The sequence below is a fragment of the Gorilla gorilla genome, chromosome 9, assembly GCF_029281585.2.
Source record: "Gorilla gorilla gorilla isolate KB3781 chromosome 9, NHGRI_mGorGor1-v2.1_pri, whole genome shotgun sequence".
Taxonomy (NCBI): Eukaryota; Metazoa; Chordata; class Mammalia; order Primates; family Hominidae; genus Gorilla; species Gorilla gorilla.
Genome location: NC_073233.2, coordinates 22620568 through 22647999, shown reverse-complemented (window position 1 = coordinate 22647999; position 27432 = coordinate 22620568). Strand labels below are relative to the sequence as shown.

General features: G+C 32.6%; 1 protein-coding gene across 15 annotated transcripts in view; it reads left to right on the top strand.

The window, feature by feature from the left end:
* SOX6 (SRY-box transcription factor 6) overlaps nucleotides 1–27432 on the top strand; it is a 641322-nt gene that overhangs the window by 365172 nt on the left and 248718 nt on the right. For all 15 annotated transcript variants that reach the window (XM_055355890.2, XM_063710998.1, XM_063710997.1 and 12 more), the window contains one exon: nucleotides 13732–13821. In XM_055355890.2, coding sequence (XP_055211865.1) covers nucleotides 13732–13821 — 90 coding nt within the window. The remainder of the gene's footprint in view (nucleotides 1–13731; nucleotides 13822–27432) is intronic.

Genomic DNA, 27432 nt, shown 5'->3' with positions numbered 1-27432 from the left:
AAAATGTGGGATTGGAACCCCTACACAGAGTCCCCACTGGGGCACTGCCTAGTAGAGCTGTGAGAAGAGGGCCACCATTCTCCAGACCCCAAAATGGTAGATCCACCGACAGCTTGCACTGTGTGCCTGGTAAAGCCACAGACACTCAATGCCAGCCACTGAAAGCAGCCAGGGGTTGGGCTTTACCTTGCAAAGCCACAGAGGCAGAGTTGTCCAAGGCCATGGAAGCCCACCTTTTGTATCTGCATGACCTGGATGTGAGACATGGAGTCAAAGGAGGTCATTTTGGAACTTTAAGGTTTAATGACTGCCTTATTGGATTTCAGACCTGCGTGGGGCCTGTAACCCCTTTGTTTTGGCCAATTTCTCCCATTTGGAATGGGTGTATTTACCCAATGCCTGTACCCCTATTTTATCTAGGAAGTAACTAACTTGCTTTTGATTTTACAGGCTCATAGGCAGAAGGGTCTTGCCTTGTCTCAGATGAGATTTTGGACTTAGACTTTTGAGTTAATGCTGAAATGAGTTAAGACTTTGGGGACTGTGGGAAGGGCATTATTGTGTTTTGAAATGTGAGGACATGAAATTTGGGAGGGACCAGGGGCAAAATGATATGGTTTGGCTGTTTCCCCACCCAAATCTCATCTTGAATTGTAGTTCTTATAGTCCCCATGTGTCATGGAAGGGACCTGGTGGGAGGTAATTGTAGGTGGTTTACCCCATGCTATTCTTGTGACAGTAAGTTCTCGTAAGATCTGATGGTTTTATAAGGGGCTTCCCACTTTACTCAGTTCTCATTCTTCTCCTTCCTATCACCATGTGAAGATGGACATGTTTGCTTTCCCTTCTACCATGATTGTACATTTCCTGAGGCCTCCCCAGCCCTGCAGAACTGTGAGTCAATTAAAGCTGTTTTCTTTATAAATTACCCAGTCTCGGGCAGTTCTTTATAGCAGCATGAGAATGGACTAATACAGAAAGGAAATCAGTATATTGAGATGTCTGCATTTCCATATTTATTGCAGCACTACTCACAATAGCCAAATACGGAGTCAACCTAAGTGTCTATCAACAGATGAATGGATATAAAATGTGGTACATGGCACATATACACAATAAATATTATTCAGAGATAAAAAGGAATAAAATCTTGTTGTTTACAACAACATGGATTCAACAAAAGGATATTACGTTAAGAAAAATAAGCCAGTCACAGAAAGATATTTGTGACATATTCTCACTCATATGTGAGAGCTTAAAAAACAAATGAACTCACAGACATAGATAGTAGAATGATGATTACCAGTAGCTGGGAAGGATAATGGGGAGCAGGGGATAAAATGGGGATAGTTGATGGGTACAAAAATATATATAATGAAAAAGAGCTAGTATTTGGTATCACAGGAGGGTTTCTATAGTTAATGATAATTTGCTATGTATTTAAAAATAACTAGAAGAATAGAATTGGAATGTTTCTAACACAAAGAAATGGCAAATACTTAAGGTGATGGATACCCAAGTTACCTTGATTTGATATTTACACATTGCATGCTTGTATCAAAACATCACATGTACCTGTAAATATATACAACTATTATGTGCCCATAATAATGAAAAATTAAAAATAAATAAATTTGTTAAAAAATATAATCCCTTAGATCCAAGAAGTATAAACACAGGGAAGAATGTATACCAAAGCACATCAAAATCAAATGGCTGGAAACAAATGAAAGAGAGTCTTAGAAGTAGCCAAAGATATGTTATATACAGTGGAGCAAAGATAGAAATGATTCCTCACATCAGAAGCAGTTCAGTTAGATATCACAATGACATACTTTGAGGTCCTAAAAAAATTGCAACCTACAATTTTATAATTAGAAAAAATATTCACATCTGAAGGTGAAATAAAGACATTAAAGAAAAATAAAAGTTCAGACAATTTATTGCTAGCAGATTTTAATTTTAAAAATTTTAAAAAACTTCTTCAGGCTGAAGAAAATAATACTAGATGGAAACTTAGATTTTAAAAAGTAATGAAGATTACTGTAAATGGTTACTCTGGAGGCAAATATATGACATTTAATTTCTAATGATTAATTTACTTAAAATATAATTGATTCTATAGAATAAACAATAACCATGTATAATGAGGTTTAAAACATGTGGAACTAATACCTATGACAGCAATAATACACAATAAAGGTGTTTTAAAGTTCCTTACATTGTATTTGAAATGGTATATTATTGAAGGTAGACTGTTGTAAGTTAAAGATGCATATAATAAACCCTGGGTCAATCATTTAAATAATGAAATAAAGAGGTATAGTTAATAAACCAACAGAGGAGATAAGTAGAATTCTAAAAAAAAAATAATTAAAAAGCCAAGAAAAGAAGAACAAAGGAACAAAGGACAAATTAAAAATAGGAAGATGGTAGACTTAACAGTTGTTACATTAAATTTAAATGGACTAATTATACTAATTTTTAAAAGGCAGAGATTATCAGATTGGATTAACAAAAAACAAGACCCAATTAATATGCTAACTACAAGAGACATAATAAATATAAAGATGTAAATATGTTAAAAGTTTTTTGAAGATGTACCATGAAAACACTAATGATAAGAAGGCTTAAAAGGCTATATTAATATAAAAGTAGACTCCAGGAAAAGGAATATTATCAGAGATAAAGAAGGACGTTTCATAATGATTAAAGGTTCAATTAACCAAGAAGACATAATATTTCTGCATATATACATGTATTAATAATAACAGAGCTTTAAAATACATGAAGCAAAATAATGACAGAACTAAAAGAAGAAAAAGACACAGCCACAGTCTAATTATTCTTGGTGATTTTAACACACCTCTTTTAGAATATGATAAAACAAGTAGACAGAAAACTCTGTAAGACTGTAGAAGACCTGAACAAAATTATCAACTTAACCTAATTGATGTTGCTAGAACACTACACTAAAAAACATCTGGATAATTATTATTTTCAAGGGAATAAGGAACATCCCCAAGATAAGGCATATGCTGGACTATAAAACAAATCTCAAATGTAAAATGAATGAAACTATAATGGGTATATTTTCTGACATGGAAATGAAGTACAAATCAATAACAAAATGAAACATTTTTAAATTCAAATTATTTGGCAATTAAACCACATATTTCTAAATAAACCATTTACCAAAGAAGAAAGAACAAGGAAAATTGTAAAGTATTTTAAACTAAATGATAATGAAAACCCAACCTAACAAAATGTGTGGGATGCAGCTAAAGTAATACTTAGAAGGAAATTTATATCTTTAAATGCTAATATTAAATATAGTCTTAAAAATTGCCTGTAAATTCAAGACAAATTCAATCAGAATTCCAGAAAGTCTTTTCTTTTTTGGTAGGCAAACCAATTCTAAAAGTTATCTGAAAATGCAAAGGACCTAGCGTAGCCAAAACAAATTTGAAATAGAAGAACAAATTCTTATTCCACGTGATTTCAAAGCTTATTATAAGGCTGCAACAATGAAGACAGTTTGGTATTATAGTGAGGATAATGAATTGATTAATAGAACAGAAAAGAGAATTAAGAAATAGATCTACAAACACACACACACAAATACACACGCACATACACACTCTATACACAGTCATTTGATTTTCAACAGTTAAGACAAGATAATTCATTGGGAAAAAGATAATCTTTTTGACAAATGTTGCTGGAACAACTGGATATTTATATGAAAGAAAACTGACTTTATCTTTTACCTCATGCCATACATACAAAATAAATTAAAATTGATCATAGACCTAAATATAAAACTAAACTCTAAAGTTTCTAGAAGAAAACATAGGAAAAAAATCTTTGTGATATTGAAAAGACAAAAATTTCATAGAGAGAATCCAGAAAATACTAGTCATTAAAAAATTGATAATCAAATCACATTAAAGTGAAAACTCTAGCTCCTCAAAAGACACCTTGTGAAAACAAAAAGGCATGCTGTAGACTAGGTAAAAATGTTTACATTACATATATTTGAGAGACGACTTCACAACCCAGTGTAAAAATGGGCAAAATATATATGAATGGTCAAAAAGCATATGAAAATATGCTCAATATCTTAATCATTAAGGAAATATAAATAAAACTACATTAAAATACCACTTCTTATCCTCTGGGTGACAAAATTAAAGTGCTAACACTAAGACATATTGTTGAGGATATGAAACAACTAGAACACTCATACATTGTTGGTAGAAGTATAAAATGGTGCAACCACTTTGGAAAACCTTTTGGCAGTTTATAAAAATAAAGTCAGGCACATAGCTACCCAATTTTACAGGAAATTCAATTTTTAAGGGGGAAAAATAGATATATATTCATAAAAAGACTTGTGAATGAATTTGTATATTAGTTTTATTTCTAATACATCTAAACTGAAAACAACCCACATGTCCATAGACAGATGAATAGATACACATTATACACACATTATGTGGTGTGTTCATAAAATGGAAATTAATAAAAAGGACCAGACTACTAATTCATGCTACAACAGGAATGAATCTCAAGAACTTTATGCTGAGTGAATGAATCCATATCCAAAAAAGAATATATTGTATACTTTCATTTTTATGAAATTCAAGAATAGGCAAAATTATTTTATAGTGATAGAAATCATATCAGTGGTTGCCTGAGTCCAGGAGCATGGATGATTGCCTGGAAAGGGAGCATAAGATAACTTTTTAGAAATGTTCTGTATCTTCTTTCGGGGGGGTGGAGCTACATGAGTATATAATTTGTCAAAACTTATTAAATTTATATTTTAAATGGGTGCATTTTATTATATGTAAATTATATATGAATATAGTTAACTAAAAAAACTAGTTTTATAGCTGCTTGACACACAATAGTCTTGATCTTTTTATGTATATCAAGGAATTAGTTTTAGCACTTATTATGTGCAGAGCTCTGGGTTAAGCATTATGGAAAAACACAAAGTGGTATCAGAAACATTCCCTGACCATCAAGAAACTTAATATGTAGTTATCATATTGTGGTATAAACTTGATCACATAATTAATCAGATGGTGGTAAAAACTGATAAGTACTAGTGGTGGTAGATGTAAAAGGAGTCATGAAATTTAGAGTTAAATTAGTTGATTAATACATGAGAAGAATATAAAAAATACAGTGCCTGACAGATATGTGCTCGGCAAGTGTTAATTATTTTCCTTGAGGAGACGAGAATTTATGTTTGAAGTGATGAATCAAGGCATAATTGAGGAGGTGGCATTTGATGTAGGCACAGTAGAATAGGAGGGTTTTTCGTAAGTCAAAAAGTGGGGAGACATTCAGGTCAGGAGGATGTGGTGATCAAAGAGGGGAAGTGAAAAAGCACAGGTATGTACAGTGGAGATAGGCATGCTTGGTGTACTCATTTGGACAAAAAGAAGAGTTTCAAGTAAATAGAATAATAGGAACTTAATCACCAGGGTCAAACTATAAAGGGTCCTTAAAACCAAATTGAGGACTATAACCTTGTTTTAAATTGATCTTTTGTGGATTGCCAATATATAAAGTAAAATAGATAAAAATGGATATTTTATCAGTAAAAACTTATTTTATAATTTAATATTATGACATTAAATATGAAGTCAATTAATCAGAACAGTGAAGCTGTTTTGAACATGTAACTTTGAAATTAGGGACTGCTGATCTCAGAGGAAAGGTTTTTTTTTTAATGAGCCTCAGTTTTCACTTAATTTCTGGTGTGTTTTCTTTTGGTTGCATCATGTTGAGAAAGTCCTAATTTATATAGACAAGTTATTGTAAGTAGCAATGCTTTAAACATTTACCTTAAGGTCTTCTTATATCTTTCAATGAAGCAAGAAGTTTATTTCAAAGTACAGTCACATGTCGCTTGACAATGAGGATACATTCAGAGAAATGCATCCTTAGGCAATTTCATTGTCATGCAAACATCATAGAGGGTACTTACACAAACCTACATGGTATGGCCTAGTACACACCTAGGCTATATAGTATAACCTATTGATCTTAGGCTACAAACCTGTGCAGCATGTTACTGTACTAAACACTGTAGGCAGTTGTAATACAATGATAAATAATTGTGGATCTAAACATAGAAAAGTTACAGTAAATATATGACATTATACTCTTATGCAAGACTGCCATTGTATGTGGAGTTTGTCTTTATGCAGCTCATGACTGTATACATAATAAATATTTCAATGTGGTAGTACAAGTTAACTCTTTGGTGGTTTCCAGATGGTTAAAATTTAGAATATAGCACATTCGTGTATGTATGACACTTTTGGTTATGGTTTTCATAATGTTTAGATTTTTTTAAGTTGCAACTTGCAGAAACCCAACTCAAATTAATAGGAATGTATTGGCTTACATTACCAAAAGCCCAGGAATAAAATTCTGTTTTATCTATTTTGGGGTGTAAGTATGCTAACATGAGGTAAAGATTGTTTTCTGTATCCATTCTTATTGCTGCTCCTTCTGCTTTTCTTTGTATTTTTGGCTTCATTCACTCTTATTGCAGGCAGGCTCTATCTATGTGCCAGGTGGGATGGTCATGACTGTCCACATGCATATAGCTTCCAACCTGAGCATGAGAGAGCCTTTAGATAGTTCCAGCAAGTAATTCTGATTGGATTGAATTTCTCTTTGTGTGGCAAGGGGGAGCAGTAGAAGGCAAGCAACACAGAACTATGATTGACCACTCTCATCAAGACAACAGCAGTCAGAAATATTTTCCCAAAGAAAACAAAATAAAGAATATAGGACACACTGGATACAGAAATTATTATTTCCACAGAAATTAGAATACAGTTTTAAAAAAGTGAAGTATGTATTTTAAAAAGTAAAAATAAAACAAATAGTTGTAGAACCCAAAAAGCAGGAGCAGAAAATAGGGGATAGAGAAGATGTCACGATGAGTAATATTTTAGCAACATGGACAGCCATAGTTTCTAATGGAATGTTTTTATTCCATTAAAATTGTGGAACATCTGAAGGCCTCCTGGGCAATAAGATACAGTGAAAAACCAAGGCTTCAGCCTGCACATGTACTTCTGATAGATGAAAATAAAATTTACCTTGGAAGGAATTACCTTATGAGTTCAACAGTAATTTTAGGAAACTGTTACCTATTCATTAGTGGATGGTATTCAGAAAAGGAGAGCTTTTAATTCAAACAAAATAAAGCATTATGGAAAAAGAATTGTGGAGGAAAGGAAAACCAGCATAAGTGAGTGTGCATAGGAGAACTGGCAGTTGACCACTATTGGTTTTCATTGCAATATGCAGGATTTTTTGCACCCCTCTCCAAAGAATTAGAGTGTCTTACTTCATATCTGAAGCAAATAATTAGAAATTTTTTTATTTTTCACTTTTGGATACTACATTGTGGGGACAATCAAACCTATGTTCAAATAATGATTTAAATAGTCATGTCAGCAAAACAAGCACTGCACTGAAGTTAGGGCTCTGTCACCAACATTTTGACATTGGCAAGACAGGTGACTTCGTTATCTTGACTCTGCTTTCTCATTTCTGAAATGAGGGTATTGGTCTTTATGATCATTGAAGTCTTTTTTAGTTATAGCAGCAGGCCATAGGTTTCTGAATCATCTGCTGTATGTTTCCCTCTTTTTCTAGATTGGCATTGATAACAGTTGTGCTTTGAAGGAAATTTCAGAAGTTGCTTTTGAACAATTCCTGTTGTTGTTATAGGTGTTAGGCAGCCTTGGAAAGCAGATAAAAGAGATAACTCTTACCTGCACCTATAGAACAATGTGACTTTCATTGACGTATGTTAAGTACTGGTTTTAAGGAATGCCTATGAAAAAAATATCTAAGAATTTGGCAGATAAAAATTGTGTATAAAGAGAATATTGTACCGATTATGATGATGTCTGTATGTGTATGTGCAGGTTTCAAATGTGGTATGGAGCTTTTTCTTCCTTATGAGCATTCCAAAATCTTGCATCTAACAGTTCTAATTACATTTCCAATAGCTTCCACTGCCACACACACACAGACACACACACAGACACACACACACACACACACACACTATATTATCTAGTAAAGTGGTTTTGGAATTAACATTTTTCCTGGAAGGAATATATCTGATTTAATGACCAAATCGTTTTAAGGCAGCACAACAGAATTTCACAGGAACTAAATCTATTTTTTCACACCGATCATGCATGTTTTACTCAAGCATTGAGTCATTAGCATGTTTATAATGGTTCTAATTTAGCACAACATTTTCTGAATTTTATCCTTGAGTCATTTACAAATTGTTCATATTGAGTAAACAAAGGAAACAGATTGCATTTTATACTTAGTAATTTATCTGAAAGAAGAGGGGAGGGTTAATTGTTTTAAAGTTTTGGTCTGTTTGGGGAAGTGAGCCTGCTTTTTCATTGCTAGGCATAAATGCCATTTCTCATCTTTTTGGTAATGGGGGAGGGGTGTTATGAAGGAGTAAAATGAAAAATTAGGACCAGGACAAGATTGGCCACTCCCAGAGGGGAGTGTGGAGCAAAAGGGGAGCTGGCACGAGATTATCCGAAACAGTTGGTGCATTCCTTAATGATCAAGTGCTTGAGAAGTCCAGCTCCTCCTGGCAGAGCATCTGTGTTGATGTTTATATCATTGCCCTGCTGTATGGGAAAGGCATGCTTTCTCTTGCTGCTTGGCTAAAAATAGGACGGAATATAGTATTGTATGAGATATTTTAAGATAGCAAAAACATTTAAGAGGTTAAAGGTTTGACTTTTGGATCAAAAAAGAACAGTAATATAACTCATGGTGTTACTTGCAGACTGGATTTTATCTAGAGTTTGTTAGTGATTCGTACTCTTGGTTAGGGAAGTTATTCTAGGTTTATTTGGTGTAGTCTGAAAAACCCACTCCGCTGTCTTTCTGTCAGCTTCCCAGCGTGAAGAGCAGGCCTGAAAACAGCCTCTATTTATACTCCCTTGTTCTTATTTGGAAAATCAGTTGTTTCATTGGAGAGAGAGGGAGAGGGGGGGAGAGAGAGAGAAGAGCATGAGCAGTCGTCAGGGAGTGTGCTTTGTACGTTATAGTGACTTCAAAATAAAACTGGCACATTTTAGTGTCTAATTATTTTTAGTGAGCTTGGAGGGTTTTAATTAAAATTTAAGAGTGCTCTTCAAGCTCTCCAAGTTCCAATTTTATCCCACTGTATTGTGGAGCACTTGCCACTGTGGAAAAATGTACAGTAACTGGCATGTGCAACTCTGTGTTTCCTAATGAAAAATGTGGGATGGATAATCAGTGGGGATATAAATATATTTTGCTGGATTTAATTGTAAACCAAGGTCATGGATACTTTTGATAAGTTATCATTGTTCTTGGGTAAATAGAAAAATTTATTACATTTGAAATTTATGATTCCTATGGTAAAAATAAAAGGAATTGCTTTACTATTTTCTCAAAGTGTTAATAAGCAATAGAAAATCTGCACATAGAGCCAGCAGTAATTGTTCTCCTCACTAAAATATTTTGAAGATATTTTTTATGTTGTTTCTAGTGTTTTAGCATTTCTAAGTTTAAATATCACGAGGTAAAAGGAAAAGAAGTGTTTGCTTATAGGTAGATTGTTGTAAAGCGCAATAAAGATTTGTCACATTATCTCTTCCTCTTCCCCATGCTGTAAGTTTAATGACAATTTATTTATTTATTTTTGATCTATCTGAAATACCTTTATTTTGTACAGTGTGGGAGTTAATACTGCTGCAGATTTGTCTGACTAGAAGTAATTTAAAATTGTTCCCAAAATATCATCATACAGATTAGGAAATCAATATCTCACATACTCTTTCTTTTCATTTTTCTTACATCATAAAATTAATTACTAAGTTAATTAGCAAAAACATTACTCAGCTGTGATAAAGCATTCTTGACTTACCTGGCCCAAAACCTAAGTACTTGGGAAGCAGAAACATTGCTTTGTAATTTATTATGCATGATATTTTAAAAACAAAATAGTTCTGAATTCTATCTTCCTTTTCTCTCAAATTTCTTGAAAGAGAAAAGCTTTAATTTGAAAAGGGAAAGAAAAAACCAGAAACAATGCAACTAATAATTTGTAATACATCAAAACGTTTACATCCTTGCTTAAATTATAGGTGAGAACTGAAGTCCAGCTCGCGATTTTTGATAGTACTCTTTTAATCATTATTATTTATAAAAATTAGAGAAGATAAAGTCCTGCATTTCATTGAATAAATATTGGTTAATGGAAACAGATTCTTTCAAAGTAAGAGGAATTAATTTTGGCATTTTCTATTTCAATACGACTTTAGCATAATGCTACTTTAGCATTATGACTTACATTCATTTTTAAAAAATATGTACATATTATGGTGACATTTTTCATGCTATAATGTTGTGATTCTTTATTCCCATTTCCAAAAAGCATATATTTTCTCTCCTGTTTTTCAGATGATGACAACTTAAAGACATTAAACTTGGAAAAGTCAAAGTCAGATAATAAATTTACTGCATATTGTTTAATTGTTTTGAGGATGGTGGCAGCATTGTAACTAATTGGTTAATTGTTTTCAAATTAATTTGTAAAATATATTTATGTTTATAAAATAATCCAAGAGTGTCTTGGGGCTGTTCAGTCCTTTTTTTCCATTTGGAATCTTACATGATTACTGTGTTAAAGCCACTCAGTGTGATCTTATTCTTTCCATGTACATAATGCAAACAGGCCTTCTTTACTTATTTTTACCACTTTGATTTTTGCATTTATGCTTGATCAGAATAGATCAAAGTCTGATCTGATCAATTGCCTCTGTAATACTAATGTCCCATTAATGTAGTTGAGGAATGTGGCACAAAGGGAATGGATCCTTACTTTTAATTTGTACCCATACCTGGATATTGTTTTGAGATAGAAATTTGAAAACATAAATTTTATTTGTAACTTTGTATCAATTACATATTTTCTCATTTCAAATCAGGAACCTTTTGGTGGTAGCAGTAGTGTCTTCTGCTTATAGAGCGCTTAGTAACAATTCACTTCTGAGAAAAAATCTCATCCTACTTACTTTCTATTATTACATGGAGAATGCTTAGCACCAATTGTGGTATGCCTCTAGAGGTTTGGCAGTCAGATAATGGGGTAGAAAGCAGTCATTTGTCAAGAGACTTTCTTACAGGTTCGAGTCTTCCTGGAATCTCCTAGTCCTGAGATTAAACATTGATAAGCTTGTATGTACTAACTTTCATTGTCCTATAGATAAAGGCAATCAGTGGTTGCTATTAAATATTTTCATGGCTGAAAATGTAGATATGCAAAGGCTGCTTTATTTTTTCCCTCAATTTCTTCTACTGAAATGGGAACTCATATAGCTAGATTAACTGAACATTGCAGTAAGGATTAATTTTCTAATAGGAATGCGAAACGCTTTGAAGTTATTAGCCATTTTATTAATGAGTAGCTTTTATATAAAGCTGTGTCCACATGGTTTGATTTATATTTGAAGTGTGTATTCCTGTTGTTCATATAGCTCTCTTTTTCTCCCATGAAGTTTTAGCATTCTTTTCTTGGAGCTCTAAAAGATTTCAGGTCTATTTATAGAAATGAGAGACATATTTTAGCCTGTTTTACATCCTAACATGCATTTAATCCTAGTATATGGACTTGCTCTGAATTTGTTATTATTACAAATAAATTGGGCTTTTATCTTTGACTACTATGCTATATGCTCTCAACTCAAACTTTAGCTAAAAAAGTTATGCTTTTGTAACTGTATCAGTAATTATTAGCTTAGTGAATGGATATAACATATGAAAGGATAAAAAAAACAGAATTGGGTAGGATATTAAAATAAAAACTTTTTGTTGACTATTCTTATCCATACTCTAATGTTATATCAATCTCTTTCAGAAATTCAAACCTGATTTGAGAAAAAGCAATCTGTGACAGGCATGGATTTGAAGAATTGCTTCCTAACTCTTAACGTAGTATTATCATTTTTATGACTTTAGCATAAAAACAAAATAAGTATAGAACAAAATATATATCTCATTTCTGAATTTGAATAAAAAATAGTAAGAGGCTATTTAAGCAATTAAATGCAACCCGAACATATGCATCTGCATGTAGGCTCCATTGGAACATCACTCAGAATCCAATTTTGAAGCACACTAGTAGATCATTTGTTGAAGACTGAGAAAATAATAGGAAATAATGGAATAAAGAAAGAAGGAAGGTAGGAAGGAAGGAAAACGGGAGGGAAGAAGTAAGGGAATGGGCAAGGAGCTTTCATTTAATAAAATCAAGCTGACTTCTATTTAGAAAGAACTTCAGCTCTGTGATAGCCAGTTCGGATGGTTGTTCTTCATCAGCCGTTTTTACAACACGCTGATCTGGATTCTATCCCTTCCTTGATTGATTGATAGTGTCACAGACAAATGTTAATTGTTTTTTCACCAATACTTTCTAACCATGCAGTGGTCTTCTCATCTCTTAGCCAGGGCTCACGGTCTTTTTCTGAAGCTTATCTAGCTTCTAAAGCCCTTTAGATCCATCTTGACCTTACTGTCATTCTGAAAAATTCAAGGAGGATTTAGAAGCTGGAGAAAATAAAAAATGAAAGGGAAAATACTAAAGAGATAGGTGTTGATACGAGAGAGAAAAGGCATTTAGAATTGGAGTAACTGTTTTAAATATAATTTTAAAAGGAAGTTATCAGAATTTTGACACTTGGAATGTTAAAGTTTTATGGGAGTATGCTTTGCACTAAGGATTTAGTATTTAAATCTGCATTCCCTTTTGGAAACATGACCTATTTGTTAAGATTTGAGGCTTAAAAGATACAAATAAATAGTTGTAAGCAGTAGCGCCAGTTGCAAATCCATTTGCATAGAGAGCAGAAATAACTCATTGAGAAAAATTTCGTAATTATCAGGACATTCTAAAGTTTGGGTTTCTGTAGTCTTTATGAATCTTGATAAAAACAAGTGTAATTACTCCCTGTATTTTAGTATGCTATTTAGAAATACAGTGGGGCAAATAATAAATGGCATTTATATAGGTATTTATTTAATAAAAATATGTATCAGTTTTTACATAAGAGAAAAGTTTTAGCAGTTTTATTACTAGGGGTCAGAGAACATCTTAATTCCATTTTCTTCTTGTTTTGCTCTAATTGGATATTTTATAAAAGTTAGATTTCTTTTTTAAGAACTAAGTGGTTACAGATTGACTGGGCTCTTCTCTCCTGATTATCTGTTATTGTTTCTTGCACAGCACATACATTTTGCTTGGACTTAAAAAATATTGCCTGGATTAAAAGGAGTATCTAATGTTAAACTAATAGGAAAGAGCCCTCTTTTCTGTACTATCAGTCTAAGAAATGACAAATGCTGATTGAATATTAATAGAATTATAATACTAAAACAGATTATTGAGCATTATCTTTTTTCTCTTAGATGATAGTTTAAATAATTATCTGGTAAAAATAAACTTTGTGGTGGTATTTTATAATACACATTATAGAATAATGTAATTTTCTATATCCTGGGGTTCAAGCTACAGCAACAAAAACAGCTTTATGCATTCTTAAATGAGAATTTCCCCATAAACTGACTTTCTAAATTTGTAATAAATATATATTTTTAATACTTACTTTTGTATTTTAATAGATTCCTCCTGCATGGAAAAACTACTTTCAAAAGATTGGAAGGAAAAAATGGAAAGACTAAATACCAGTGAACTTCTTGGAGAAATTAAAGGTACAACATAAAATATATCGAACATGTCAATGCAGTGATGTTATTTTGTATAACAATGTATTTGCTGATCTTCTGTACTATAACAGTAAATCTTACATCTAACATTTGATTGTACATGAGAGGGTGAATATTATAGGTTTCTGAGCTTTTATTCCTTGCAATGTTTACAAACTGAAAAATTTCCCCACTTTTTGTATTAGTCTATAAACATATAACTTATAGGATATGATGCCTCATTAATTTACTTCACAAAAAAGTATAAAAACCTTATGTTAAAAGATGAGCAAATTAAGCTAAAGATAGTCTTAGTTTTCCCTCTTAAAATTATAATAATAGCTTAATTTATGAATCCAAATTATTTAGAATTTCTTCTAATCAAAATGGGTTGCCTGTAGCACCTTTAAAAATGTTTCTAGAATGTGCTGTACATAATGGTTTATTGGGGGATTCTGAAGCCTGTTTACCTTGGTTCAAATCCTGGCTCTGTCACTGGACAGAGTAACTTTGGACAAGCCACTGAAGTTTTCTTTTTTTCTTTTTCTTTCTTTTCTTTTCTTTTGAGATGCAGTCTCACTCTGTTGCCAGGCTGGAGTGCAGTGGCGTGATCTCAGCTCACTGCAACCTCTGCCTCCCAGGTTCAAGCGATTCTCCTGCCTCAGCCCCCTGAGTAGCTGGGACTACAGGCATGCACCACCACGCCCAGTTAATTTTTGTATTTTTAGTAGAGAGGGGTTTCACCAGGCTGACCAGGATGTTCTTGATCTCTTGACCTTGTGATCTGCCTGTCTTGGCCTCCCAAATTGGTAGGATTACAGGTGTGAGTCACCGCACCGGGCCTGTTTTATGTTTTATAATCCTCATCTCTAAAATGAGGATAATACAAGTATTTTCTTCATAGGCTCATTAAGAAGTTAGTACATGTATAGTTCTTAGAAGAGTACCTGGCACTTAAGAAAGTACTCATGAGTTTAAGTTTGGTGGTTATTATTAATATACACAGACGATCCTATGTTGATAAAGCTCAAATTTCATCAGGTTTAGCATTTTGTGGTCTCTGACTCAGATCAGAATAAACATCTTTACTTTTGAATATACGTGATTGATATTATTATTTTTAGACATGTTAAGAAGTGGACTATCCCAATCCATTCAGATAGTAAGTTACCTTATCAGTTGAGAGTTATACTTTTTGCCTACTAACCAAACTCTTGCTGATTTATTTATGGAGAAGAAGTGCTGTATTATTATTATTTTTGCATTATGAATGAAATTCATGATCACGCATTAACTCTGTCAATCCTTATGGACAGTCATCACTGTGATTTGCACTAACAATTTGGGTACTTAGTTACATTAGTTTTCTGAATTTATTCAACAACTTTAGGTGAATCTTCCTATTGGTCATGGATAATATCTGAGTTAAGATGAAAATTTGATAATAATTATCTAATGTAAATGTTATTTTGAATTTACTACAGAAAATTTCCTAGTTTTCAGGCATGTCATGTTCAATTCAAGTGAAGAGAAAAGGAAGTCATCTTTTTTCCCAGCAAATAATTAATAAATCATTGCATTAACTAATTATGTATCGAAACCAGTGGAAATTGGATATTATTTTGAGTTCCCCTACTTCTGTTTTGTACTCATAAAGGCCATTTGCTGTCTTGGAAAGAAAAAGAAACTCAACTTATTGATGGATACAAAGAAAGTCATTAGTGACATATTCTCTATCCAGCTGCAATAACATGGTGTTTGCTACTTTGCACGTCATTCTGTGTTTTCTTCCCTTTCCAAAGTCATTCCTTTTTATAACAGTGAGAACAGAAATGGTTTGTACAAAGGCAAGCTTTTTCCAGCATGAATGATGAGGGTCCTGCTTTCTCTTAGTAATGTGAAAACTAACATTTTATTATGTTATAATTCAACATGGAGTTTTTGTACTTCAGGGTATATTTTCTCCCCCACTTTCCATCTTTCTTTATATGTAATTCTAATTTTGAATTCAAAATTTAAAAAATGTGCTAGTCTTGGATATTTGGAATGTATAAATCACAAAAGTGAATCACATGAAAAATTAGCCTTTTCAGATTCTTTAACCTTTTTTTCTGGATTCTTTGTGATATGTGAACTTTCATTTGTGTGTTATTCTGAATTTCTTATGGGCATAAAATATAAGATTCTTATTAAATTTATCTTTATTTATTCTCCATTACCATCTCTTCATACATCCTAATATCTTTTACAGAAAATGTACCAATAATATATTAATTTAAAAATGAAAAAATTAGTTAAAATCGTATTGAAATAGTTTGAGTAAACTGCTACCAAAACTCAACATACATTTTTATTCTGGTGGAAACCAGGCCAGTTATTATCCACCTAAATTACTTCTCATTATCCTGAAATTTATGGTGATCTAAATTATATCTTTGAGGAATACATACAATCATGGGTTATCAGTATTTAATATTATATCTCAAGCATTGTGTGTTTTTGATAGCTCTTATATTTTTCTGATTATAAAATTCGCATGTATTTATTTGTAAGAAACATACAAAAAAACAAAAAGGTAGTTAAATTATCTTTTAATTCTACCTGTATCTTATTGTATATTCTTTCCATTTTAAATTATGCATACTTATGTTAATTTTTCCCCATAAAATTAGAATCATCCCATTATAATTTTTTTGTAATCTATTTTCCCCACTTAATGATATATTACGAATTTTCCTGAGATTGAGTTATCTTCTAAAATATTATTTTTGTTGGCAGAAAGTATTGCATAAAATGAGGTTTTCATAATGTAACTGGGCCTTTTCTTCAACATTTAAGTTGTTTTTATTGTTTGTTGGTTTAAAGAGCACCTATTTTGAAAACAGAAAACATTTTTATTAAGACTTATCAACTTATTAGTGGTTATTTAGGTTATATTCTTGAAAGTGAAATTCCTGGGCCAAAGAGTTTGTTCTTTTTAAAAAGACTTTTGATTCATATTGCCAGTTACCCTTCAGGAAGAGTGTAGTATTTTGTGCTCTCACCAGTAATATCGGCAGGTTTTTATTCTCTTGCCCTGAATAACAAGTATTATTAATTTAAAAATTTCTTGCCATTTTTATAGGGGAAAAAACATATCATTGTTGATTTAATGAGTTTTTTGACTATTAGTGAGAATGAGGTGTTATATCTACATTTATTTGCAATTAAATATCTCTTCCTTTGTGAACTGCATATGTATGTTGGTTGCCCATTTTTTCTTTAAAAGACTTGTCCAGTTCTCAGTGTTTTCTAAGAACTCTTAATATATGTTTGAATAGTATTAAACTTTATTTGTGATATATGTTGCATTTTGTCATTTGCTTTATTTTCTGGTTTTGCTGTCAATCTTTCCATCCCTTCTTTAATGCTTTTTTCTATAGGGGGTTTGTTTAGAAAGGCTTCTTCATCCTGAAATTGAACAATATTCTGCTACATTTTCATCCAATTAGTTGGCTATATTTTTAAACACTTACCTATATAATACATGTTAAATATGTTTTGATGAATAATGTCAACTAGAAATATAACTTAATTTTATTGTCAAGCAGTTAACCAAATATCTATACTATTTATTAAATAATCCATCTTACCTCCTCTGACTTGAAATGGCATCTTTTATTACACTCTGATTACATATTTGGAACCATTTATCAGATTTTGGTTCTATTCCATTGATTTTTCCATCTAAACTTTTATTAGTACTATGCTATATTAATCACTGTAACTTTAGTATCCTTCAAAAGTAAGTATTGCAAGACTACACTCATAATTTTTCTTTAAGGTGCTTCCATACTTCTATGAAGTTTATCTTTAATTTTTTTATCAAGTTGTTAATTAAAATTCCAAAGTGATTTTTTTTTTGTGGTTTTTTTTTTCTTTTTTTTTTTATTATACTTTAAGTTTTAGGGTACATGTGCACATTGTGCAGGTTAGTTACATATGTATACATGTGCCATGCTGGTGTGCTGCACCCACTAACTCGTCATCTAGCATTAGGGATATCTCCCAATGCTATCCCTCCCCACTCCCCCCACCCCACAACAGTCCCCAGAGTGTGATATTCCCCTTCCTGTGTCCATGTGATCTCATTGTTCAATTCCCACCTATGAGTGAGAATATGCGGTGTTTGGTTTTTTGTTCTTGCGATAGTTTACTGAGAATGATGGTTTCCAATTTCATCCATGTCCCTACAAAGGACATGAACTCATCATTTTTTATGGCTGCATAGTATTCCATGGTGTATATGTGCCACATTTTCTTAATCCAGTCTATCATTGTTGGACATTTGGGTTGGTTCCAAGTCTTTGCTATTGTGAATAATGCCGCAATAAACATACGTGTGCATGTGTCTTTATAGCAGCATGATTTATAGTCCTTTGGGTATATACCCAGTAATGGGATGGCTGGGTCAAATGGTATTTCTAGTTCTAGATCCCTAAGGAATCGCCACACTGACTTCCACAATGGTTGAACTAGTTTACAGTCCCACCAACAGTGTAAAAGTGTTCCTATTTCTCCACATCCTCTCCAGCACCTGTTGTTTCCTGACTTTTTAATGATTGCCATTCTAACTGGTGTGAGATGATATCTCATAGTGGTTTTGATTTGCATTTCTTTGATGGCCAGTGATGATGAGCATTTTTTCATGTGTTTTTTGGCTGCATAAATGTCTTCTTCTGAGAAGTGTCTGTTTATATCCTTCGCCCACTTTTTGATGGGGTTGTTTGGTTTTTTCTTGTAAATTTGTTTGAGTTCATTGTAGATTCTGGATATTAGCCCTTTGTCAGATGAGTAGGTTGCGAAAATTTTCTCCCATTTTGTGGGTTGCCTGCAAACCTGAGAAAAACAAGCAATGGGGAAAGGATTCCCTATTTAATAAATGGTGCTGGGAAAACTGGCTAGCCATATGTAGAAAGCTGAAACTGGATCCCTTCCTTACACCTTATACAAAAATCAATTCAAGATGGATTAAAGATTTAAACGTTAGACCTAAAACCATAAAAACCCTAGAAGAAAACCTAGGCATTACCATTCAGGACATAGGCGTGGGCAAGGACTTCATGTCCAAAACACCAAAAGCAATGGCAACAAAAGACAAAATTGACAAATGGGATCTAATTAAACTAAAGAGCTTCTGCACAGCAAAAGAAACTACCAAAGTGATTTTTTAAAAGATTATATTACATTTATATGAAAGGGTAGGATGAACTGACATCTTTATACTATTGAATTGCTCCATTCAAAGTCATTTATTCAGTTATTTTATGTCTCTCAATAATATTTTGTCTTTAAAATACAGATTCTGCACATTTGCACATTTCCTTTGATGTTTTCTTAATATTTAATATTTTTGCTTACTCTTGTGAATGAGATATTTTTCATTCTATTTTCCTTTTGTTATATTTAGGGATGCTATTGAATTTTGCTGGTTAATTTTGTAACTTGCCTCTATTGAACTTTTAGGTGTAGTCATATTTCAATAGATATGTTTTCTCTTCCTTTTTGGTAGTTATATGTCTCTTTGCTACCCACTCCCACCCACCCTTCATACGTTCATTGCCTTGAATGCCAAGAATAATATTAAGTAACAGAGAAGTAATAGCAGATATTTCAGTGTAATTTTTAATTTATGGAATTGTTTTTAATATTTCATATTAAGTATTCTATTGACTTGATTAAAATATCCTTTTTCATTTAAAGATATTGTTCTAGTCTACTAGGAGTTTGGTCTATTAAAATAACTTGCATTTTATTTCATGGAATATCTTATTAGGTTTTGTTTTTCAAATTTGTCATTGAAATAAACCCTGATTAGTCATGGTATAGTCTTGTTTAAATGTACTGCATCATTTTATTTGCTCATATTATAGTTGTTATAGTTATTTTTACAACTGTAATTATAAATTGATTAGAGTTTTCCATGTTTATATTACTTTTGTTAATTTTTTAGTAGCCGTGTTCATAGTTGAATTGAAAAACTTTTCCTCTTTTTCTTGTTTATGTAAAATGTTGAATAAATAACATGAACTACTTATTCCTTGAAATTCTGAAAAATATTCTCATAAAACATCTAGGCCTAGAATTTTCTTTGGAGATTTCTTTTTAACATTTTCTACTTTTCTTTTAAATCAGTTTTGCCATAAAATAGTTTTCCTAAATAATTTTTAAAGAGAAGAAAACTCTTAGAGAATTGTATATCTCATGAGATTTTCAAATCTCATTGACTTCATATACATATTTTATTTTTAGTTCTTCCATTTATTTGCTGTTATAGATCCCATATTTAATTTTGCATATTTGTTTTCTCTTTTTTGTTCTTCAATTTTACTTGCTAGTGGTTTTTCTATTTATTGCTCCACCTCCCCCAATAATCCAGCTTTTGGATTTGTCAATTCTGCTGCTTTTCAATATGCCAATTAATTCATTTTGCTTTTACCCTTATTATCTCTCCTTTCCTGTTATTCTTATGCTTTTTCTTTTGTTTGTTTTTTGGTATCTTTTAACTTGAATACTTCACTTAACAAATTTTTATTTAATGATAATGGTACTTTTGGCTATGAATATATTTCTAGAAATAGCTTTATTCATCCCATAAGTTTGTGCTTTTAGAACTCTGTCATTATTTTCTAAATATTCAACATTTGTATTATTTTCTAGCTGATCTGTGTTTATATATCATTCTTAACTGCACATATTCTCTTAGAGTCCTAGAGTGTAATGAAGCTGGGAAAGGGAGAGAACTCAGCCTTTATCACTGCCATTGGAAAATTCTATGTGATGGGTAGGTGCTAGAAGGAGAGTCAAGTGTGGGCAGTAGAATGGATAAGGGCAATGATTCTTCAACTCAGGGAGCTTAATATTTTTACATATTTAAGAAATAATAAATTATTATTTTCCCTTTTAGATTTTACTTAAAAAACCAGTGGTTTCTCATAAAATTTTATATGTGATTAATGTAAAGCAATGTTTCTAAAACTCCTTGATAGGAGTTGGAAGACTGCTAAAATCTGAGAAACACTGAATCATAGAAATTTTTATGAGTATGTACCTGAGTCATGCCTAATATTCTTTTTTTATTGTCTATATGTAAGGTGGACAGCATGAAGTTTTGATATACATACATACAGTGAAATGATTACTAGTCAAGCAAATTAACATATGTATCACCTCACATAGTTACCTTGTTCTGTGTGTGTGGTAAAATCACCTAAAATATACTCTCCTAGCGAATTTACAGCATGCAGCACAATATTATCAACTTTAGTTTTTATGTTGTAGAGTAGAGCTATAGATTTATTCATCCTACATACCTGCAACTTTGTACCCTTTGACCTACATCTCCCTATTCCTCTCTCTCTCCTACCCCTGTTAACCGCCATTCATAATATTCTTAAATAGAAAATCTCTCCTTAACTCCCTACCATTTTTTCATATGTAGCCTCCTTTCTAGCAGTACTGAGGAGAGAATGCTATAATTGGCATAAAGTTAATAGTAGTCATCTCAAATCAGGATTCAAACCAAGTTAATATTATTACAATTATTACAAAATAACTTTATTATTAAAACTTTAAATGAAATACAGAATAAAATGTTTACACTTTTACTTTGGCCTGGGTGCATCTGAAGTGTTGTGTCCCAGTCGGGGTCTCATATTTTTTTTTTCTTTTGAGATGGGGTCTTGTTCTGTCGCCTAGGCAGGAGTGCATTGGTGCAGTCTCGGCTCACTGCAACCTCTGCCTCCTGGGTTCAAGTGATTCTCCTGCGTTAGCCTCCTGAGTAGCTGGGATTACAGTCATGTGCCACCACGCCTGGCTAGTTTTTGTATTTTTAGTAGAGACAGGGTTTCACCATGTGGGTGAGACTGGACTTGAACTCATGACCTCAGCTGATTCGCCTGCCTCGGCCTCCCAAAGTGCTGGAATTACAGGCATGAGCCACTGCACCCGGCCTGGGTCTCATATTTTTAAGAGATCTATTGTTACATTAGTATTTATCAGAATGACTAGAACAGTAAAGAGTTCTGAACATTTAGTGTGAATAGTAATTAAAGACCTAGGGAAGTTTGGCCTAATACATATTATTTGACTTGAAGTTTTATTGGATAGAAGAGGATAATATGTGTTTTCTGCTGTTTTAGGGGGTTAAGGTAATAGGGAACTTGTTCTTAATAAAAAATGGAAATTAAGAACTTATAGCTGTGACATTGATAAGATTGGACTGCATTAGTAGAGAGTGCCTCAAGTATAAGTAGATGTTCAATAAATATTTGTTGAATGAGTTGGGCCTGGTGAGGTGCACCTTTAGTCCCAATTACTCAGAAGGTCAAGGCAGGAAGATCGCTTGACCCCAGGAGGTTGAGACTGTGATTGCACCACTGCATTCCAGTCTGGGTAACAGAGTGAGACCCTGTCTTGAAAAAAAAACATTAAAAATTCAGAAATAATAAATATTTGTTGAATGAATGAATCAATGAATTAAAGGATGAATTAATAAAATAAATTAAAATTGGGTTCTGGAAAATTTTAAGCAGAGATGTTGTACAGGGTATCCCCATGCTGGTGGAATGTTATCTTCATGATCTCCTAAGGTTCCTTTCAAATTAATACTACAGTTATTATACTTTCTCAATTAGAAGAATGACTTTCAAAATATGTTCTGTTTCCTGTCAATAAATAATTTGGTAAGTAACTTTTGTAAGATGTCTTATTGTTTACAAAGTAAACATCTAACATTATTTTATTTGAGACATATAACAATCCAGTGTGGAAAATATTATTATACTGATTTTACATATGAGTAAAACGAGACTGAGGGAATTAGGTATCTTGTTCAGGGTCGCTCAGAAAGTTGTGAAGGTAGGGTTTGAATCTTGGTCTCTGAATACTCTGCTTAATACAATACAAAGTAGTTATTCTTTAAAGACTTTGAATTCTGCAGTGGGAGCAAGAAAAAGATAGATTATGGGCTGTTCCTCCCTCCCGCAACCCACAAACAACTAAAATAACTCCACTTTTACCCTTTTCTATGTAAATTAGGCAGTATGGCAAACCAGGAGTGATATAGATAATACAGTTCTCCATGTAGTAGTATTTATCTTGATCTTTACCTGAATGAGAGACAGGGGTGAAGAAATATGGTGGAAGGATATAGGGTAAGACAGAACTACTGGTAGGGCCCATAACCCATCTGTATCTATGTTTGAGTTGTACTAAAGGAATGAAGATGCTATAGTTATTTATGAGATATTTCTAAATGCAATGGTGACATACTACATGATGTCTAGAGCATGAGGATTCATTCTCTGTCTCCCTGAGTGGGTCTAACCTTCATGGCTGAGATCATCTTAGTCAGCCTGCCTGTTTTGCACACATGCTCCTCTGTGCTGTGTCTGGCATCTCCTCCTTAGTGTGAAGGTGCCTCCCTGGGCAATGTGCCAGGGACACAGTAATGTTGGTTGTTTGAGTTAGCACAAACTGTTTGTGCTTGTGTTTGACAAACACACAGAAGATAAGAGAGACAAAAAAAACAAAAACAAAAACAAAAACAAAAAAAACCACAATTATGTGATAGCAACCAAATAAGGAAAGTAGTGTTTGCTTTCCTTGGTCATTTATGATTAATTATTTCAATATTTACATTTAGGGATCAAGGTAGATGTTCTTGTAGGTATACTCTTCTGTAGCTTAGAAAAATAACAAGTCTCTTCTGACAGAAAAAAAAATTGACTAAACAGATACTTTTTGATGGAAAATTCTACAAATGATTCCCAATGTTTTTCAAAGGCACTGTTGAAAACTGTTACTTATTACAGTTACTCAACTAATATGTCTGAAAAGTTTGGTCATAGAACCTAAATACTATCATTATAGTTCACTGTTAAAGACTGGGAGCATTACTCCCAGTTACTTTATTAGGGTTGTTACTAAAAGAAGTAAAATTAGGAACTGCATACATCAAATAGTACAAGCATATTATGGTTGGGCTTGGTGCAAATACTGAATTAAAATGCAAATTTATTACAACACTGCTACTAAGTGCCACTGAGGGCCTGGTTTCATTTTTAGTTTTGATTGCAAGCATAAATCTTCGGAGGAGTGCACAGAAACACAAAAGTCATGGTTTTTTTCACTGCATGATAGATCTTTGAAGATCAAATAGTGTAGGTTATTCTTGAAGTAACTTAAGCAGTGCTGTTATCACCAAAGGGTCAGGATGGATCTAACAGCATTCCCATAGAATTAGTGTTCTGCAACACAGGTTACTATCTTAAAATCCAGTTCTCTCTCCTAGTTTGTTCATTTCTATCATAAGGCCCTAAAGTATATGTAAGTACTTTGATTGCTTATTCCATGCATTGCCTTTTCTACAGAATACTCTGTTTTTTTTTTTGAATAGCAATTCATAGTTACTACTTTTTTCTGTTTTAGGCAATCACAGAAGGACTAGAGTGGTTTTACAAGAGCTATGGCTGTAAACTTTGCATATTTGCTTATAAATGAATTTTTATTGAATTTCTACTTACAAATTTACAGCAAGTGTTATATCTGGTGGAACTTAAAAAAACTAGAAATGCTTAGAGATTAATCATCTGCCACTTTTCAACTCTGATAAAATTTTTAATAGCAAAGTTCACATACCTAGGGATTTTTGCTGTCTCTTTAGAAAAAAGTATCAAAACAGTAACTATCAATGTTCAGATTTTATAGATTTTTAAAAATATAAATTGTTATTTCTATAACAATTAAACAAATGCTATATTGATCTAGAGACTGACTTGTAAAAAAGAGTGACACAACAGATGTTTTTCCTTTTCCAGTTTTAATGAAATAATGTTTGCCAGTATTTTCTGTATATGTCTGTGTAATTGTAGGACTTAAGAGTAATATCTAGAATCATAGAATCTCCAAAAGTTAGAGCTGGAGGTGCTTTGTGTTTTATGTAATCCAACTTCTTACTTTTCATATAGGGATCTCAATATCCAGAAGAGAAAAGTCACTGCTCTAAATCATATAGTAAATTACTAAGGTGGAAACTTAATATTCCCCCAAAATAGCATGTTTAGTCCATTTTACATAGTCTCTTGATTGTCTTGTTATCAATAGTGAGTAATTATTGCAGAACCCATGGACTCTTTTTGCTAACAACAAATGCATACAGCAGCTAGTTTTATAAATATGTATATACATTATAATACAGCAACACCCATAGTTTTTTTAATTATACCACTTTGCATGAATGTAGACATTTCAAAGCTCTCCTTTGTACTCTCTGTTATCAACATCTTTTACTTCTTTTGAAGTCTGTGTGATATACATAAAAGCAATTAAAACCTCCCCCCACTTGGGGTTAGAGACACAAGGTCTTCTTAATTAAAACTCAAACAAAAGCTACTGGCAAGAATTCCTACCATATGATTAAGGTCTAAAGTATTATGATACATTAGAATCATTGTTAACTGTTGGGATTAAAAGAAATCAATATGTTGGGGAAAAGATCAGTTGAATCTAATTAGTGAAATCGATGTTTATGTAAAAGAAAACACTGAAGTTTAATAACAGGTTCTGGTTATAAATATAATACTGGCTAAAATCGTTCTTTGTTATTGTTACATTGACCACGTAATCATATTTTATATTCACTGAAAGAGAATCTGAAACTTATTGTTTGTAGTTAATTATTATAATTAAAAGTATAAAACTAAAAATCATACCTGGTTTCAAAAATTTCAATTATAAAATGTTCTTATATGTGAAAATAGTCACCAATTATAAAATATTTCTATTGATTTTGTTTTTAAAAGGCTAATTTTAGGAATAGCTACAGCCTAGAGTAGGGAAAGGAGGCAAAATTGGTTTAAAGTAAAATGATCCAAAGTATTCTTACACAATTATGATTACATTAAATATGTATTAGTCTATTTGGTGACATATCGAAACAAAAAAGGATATGTTTTGATATAATACAAATACAAGACATTTTACTTTTTTCTTCCAATTGCTATGATGAAAATAAACATAGCTAACATGGAGAAGAAAAACTATTACTAATTGAAGCCTAGATTTTAAGTAAAATGAAGGTCATTAGCAATTTCCTGGAAGCCATTCAGATTGCTTACCAGGAAATGGTGGCTAGCAGGACATCTGTAATCGCCCTGTGTGGAATTAGTGAAAACATACTGGAGCTTAAATGATGTGTGTTAGATTTAGGCTGAGGGGGAACCTTTCTCTATTAAAGTAGCTAGTATTCTTTGAATACAAACAATTTTTGTTTCAGTATTAATGTACAAACCCAGAACTGAAAACAGCCATTAACATCTATATCTACATCTACACATCCATACATTAATACACACCTATAGATTGGATTATGACTCATAGTGGAATGAGAGATGACAGGGTAACATCAGAATAATATGAATCTGAGAGTGAAATGTGTTTAGGTAAATTAAAAGAACTTCTATAACTTAGAATGCTGATTTCATAACATTTTGGGGTGGTAAATTTAGTCCCATTTTTGTGGCATTTTCTTATCTCAATAAAGAAATGAGACAAGTTGAGTGTTAAATGAAAATGCCTCCGAGGACATAAACTTAAGTCTCACTTACTCTGCACTGTGGTGGGAGAAATGGGGTCACTGATTTAGAGACTTTTAGCCCAGCATCTCTGTATTACCTGAATGATTGGTTGGTTTAATGATGATTAACATCTCTGGAACTATTAAAAATGTCAGAGAAAAACTGAGGAGAGTATTCTGTGCATCAATTTGTGTAGTAAATTATATATACCTAGAAAATTACTGGAAGGATATTTAGTAAACTGTTAACAGAGGTTGACTGTGCAGTAGGAAATGAATGGTTTAGGGTGAGGCTGATTTTTAAATTTTGTGCTGTATAATTCGTACTGTAGGACTTTTTAAAACGATGCGTTATGCATTGCTTTTTGAATAAAAAAGATTATTTTAAAAAAGACTGAATAATAAAGGTGAAAGGGATTAGTTTTCTTATTTGTACAAAAGAAAATGGATGGTACTACCTACTTAGCTTCTGAATTTTATTGAGAGTGTTAGAGAGAAAATATGTACTTTATAGGGTGGCATGAAGTAGGGAATCAATAAATGCTACAGTAGGCAACAACACATCATATTTTAGTACTTGCAACTGAAAATATTTAATAGAATGACTAGAAATGAAGTGCTCAAATTTTTGACTTTTCACTCTTACATTTTTATTGAGGACCCCGCAAAGCTTGGTTTGTGTTTGTTTGTATTTATTCTGTAAAAATTAAATGAGAAAATTTAAAAGTACTTACTAATTCATTTAGAAGTTATGATATTAAACCTTGTACGTAGGGCCAACTGCAGTGGCTCAGACCTGTAATCCCAGCACTTTGGGAAGCCAAAGCAAGAGGAATGCTTGCAGATAGGAGTTCAAGACCAGCCTGGGCAATATAGCAAGACCCCATCTCTACAAAAAATTAAAAAAAGTAGCTGGGTGTGGTGACATGTGCCTGTAGTCTTAGCTACTGGAGAAGCTGAGGCAGGCAGATCATTTTAGCCCAGGGGTTCAGGGCTACAGT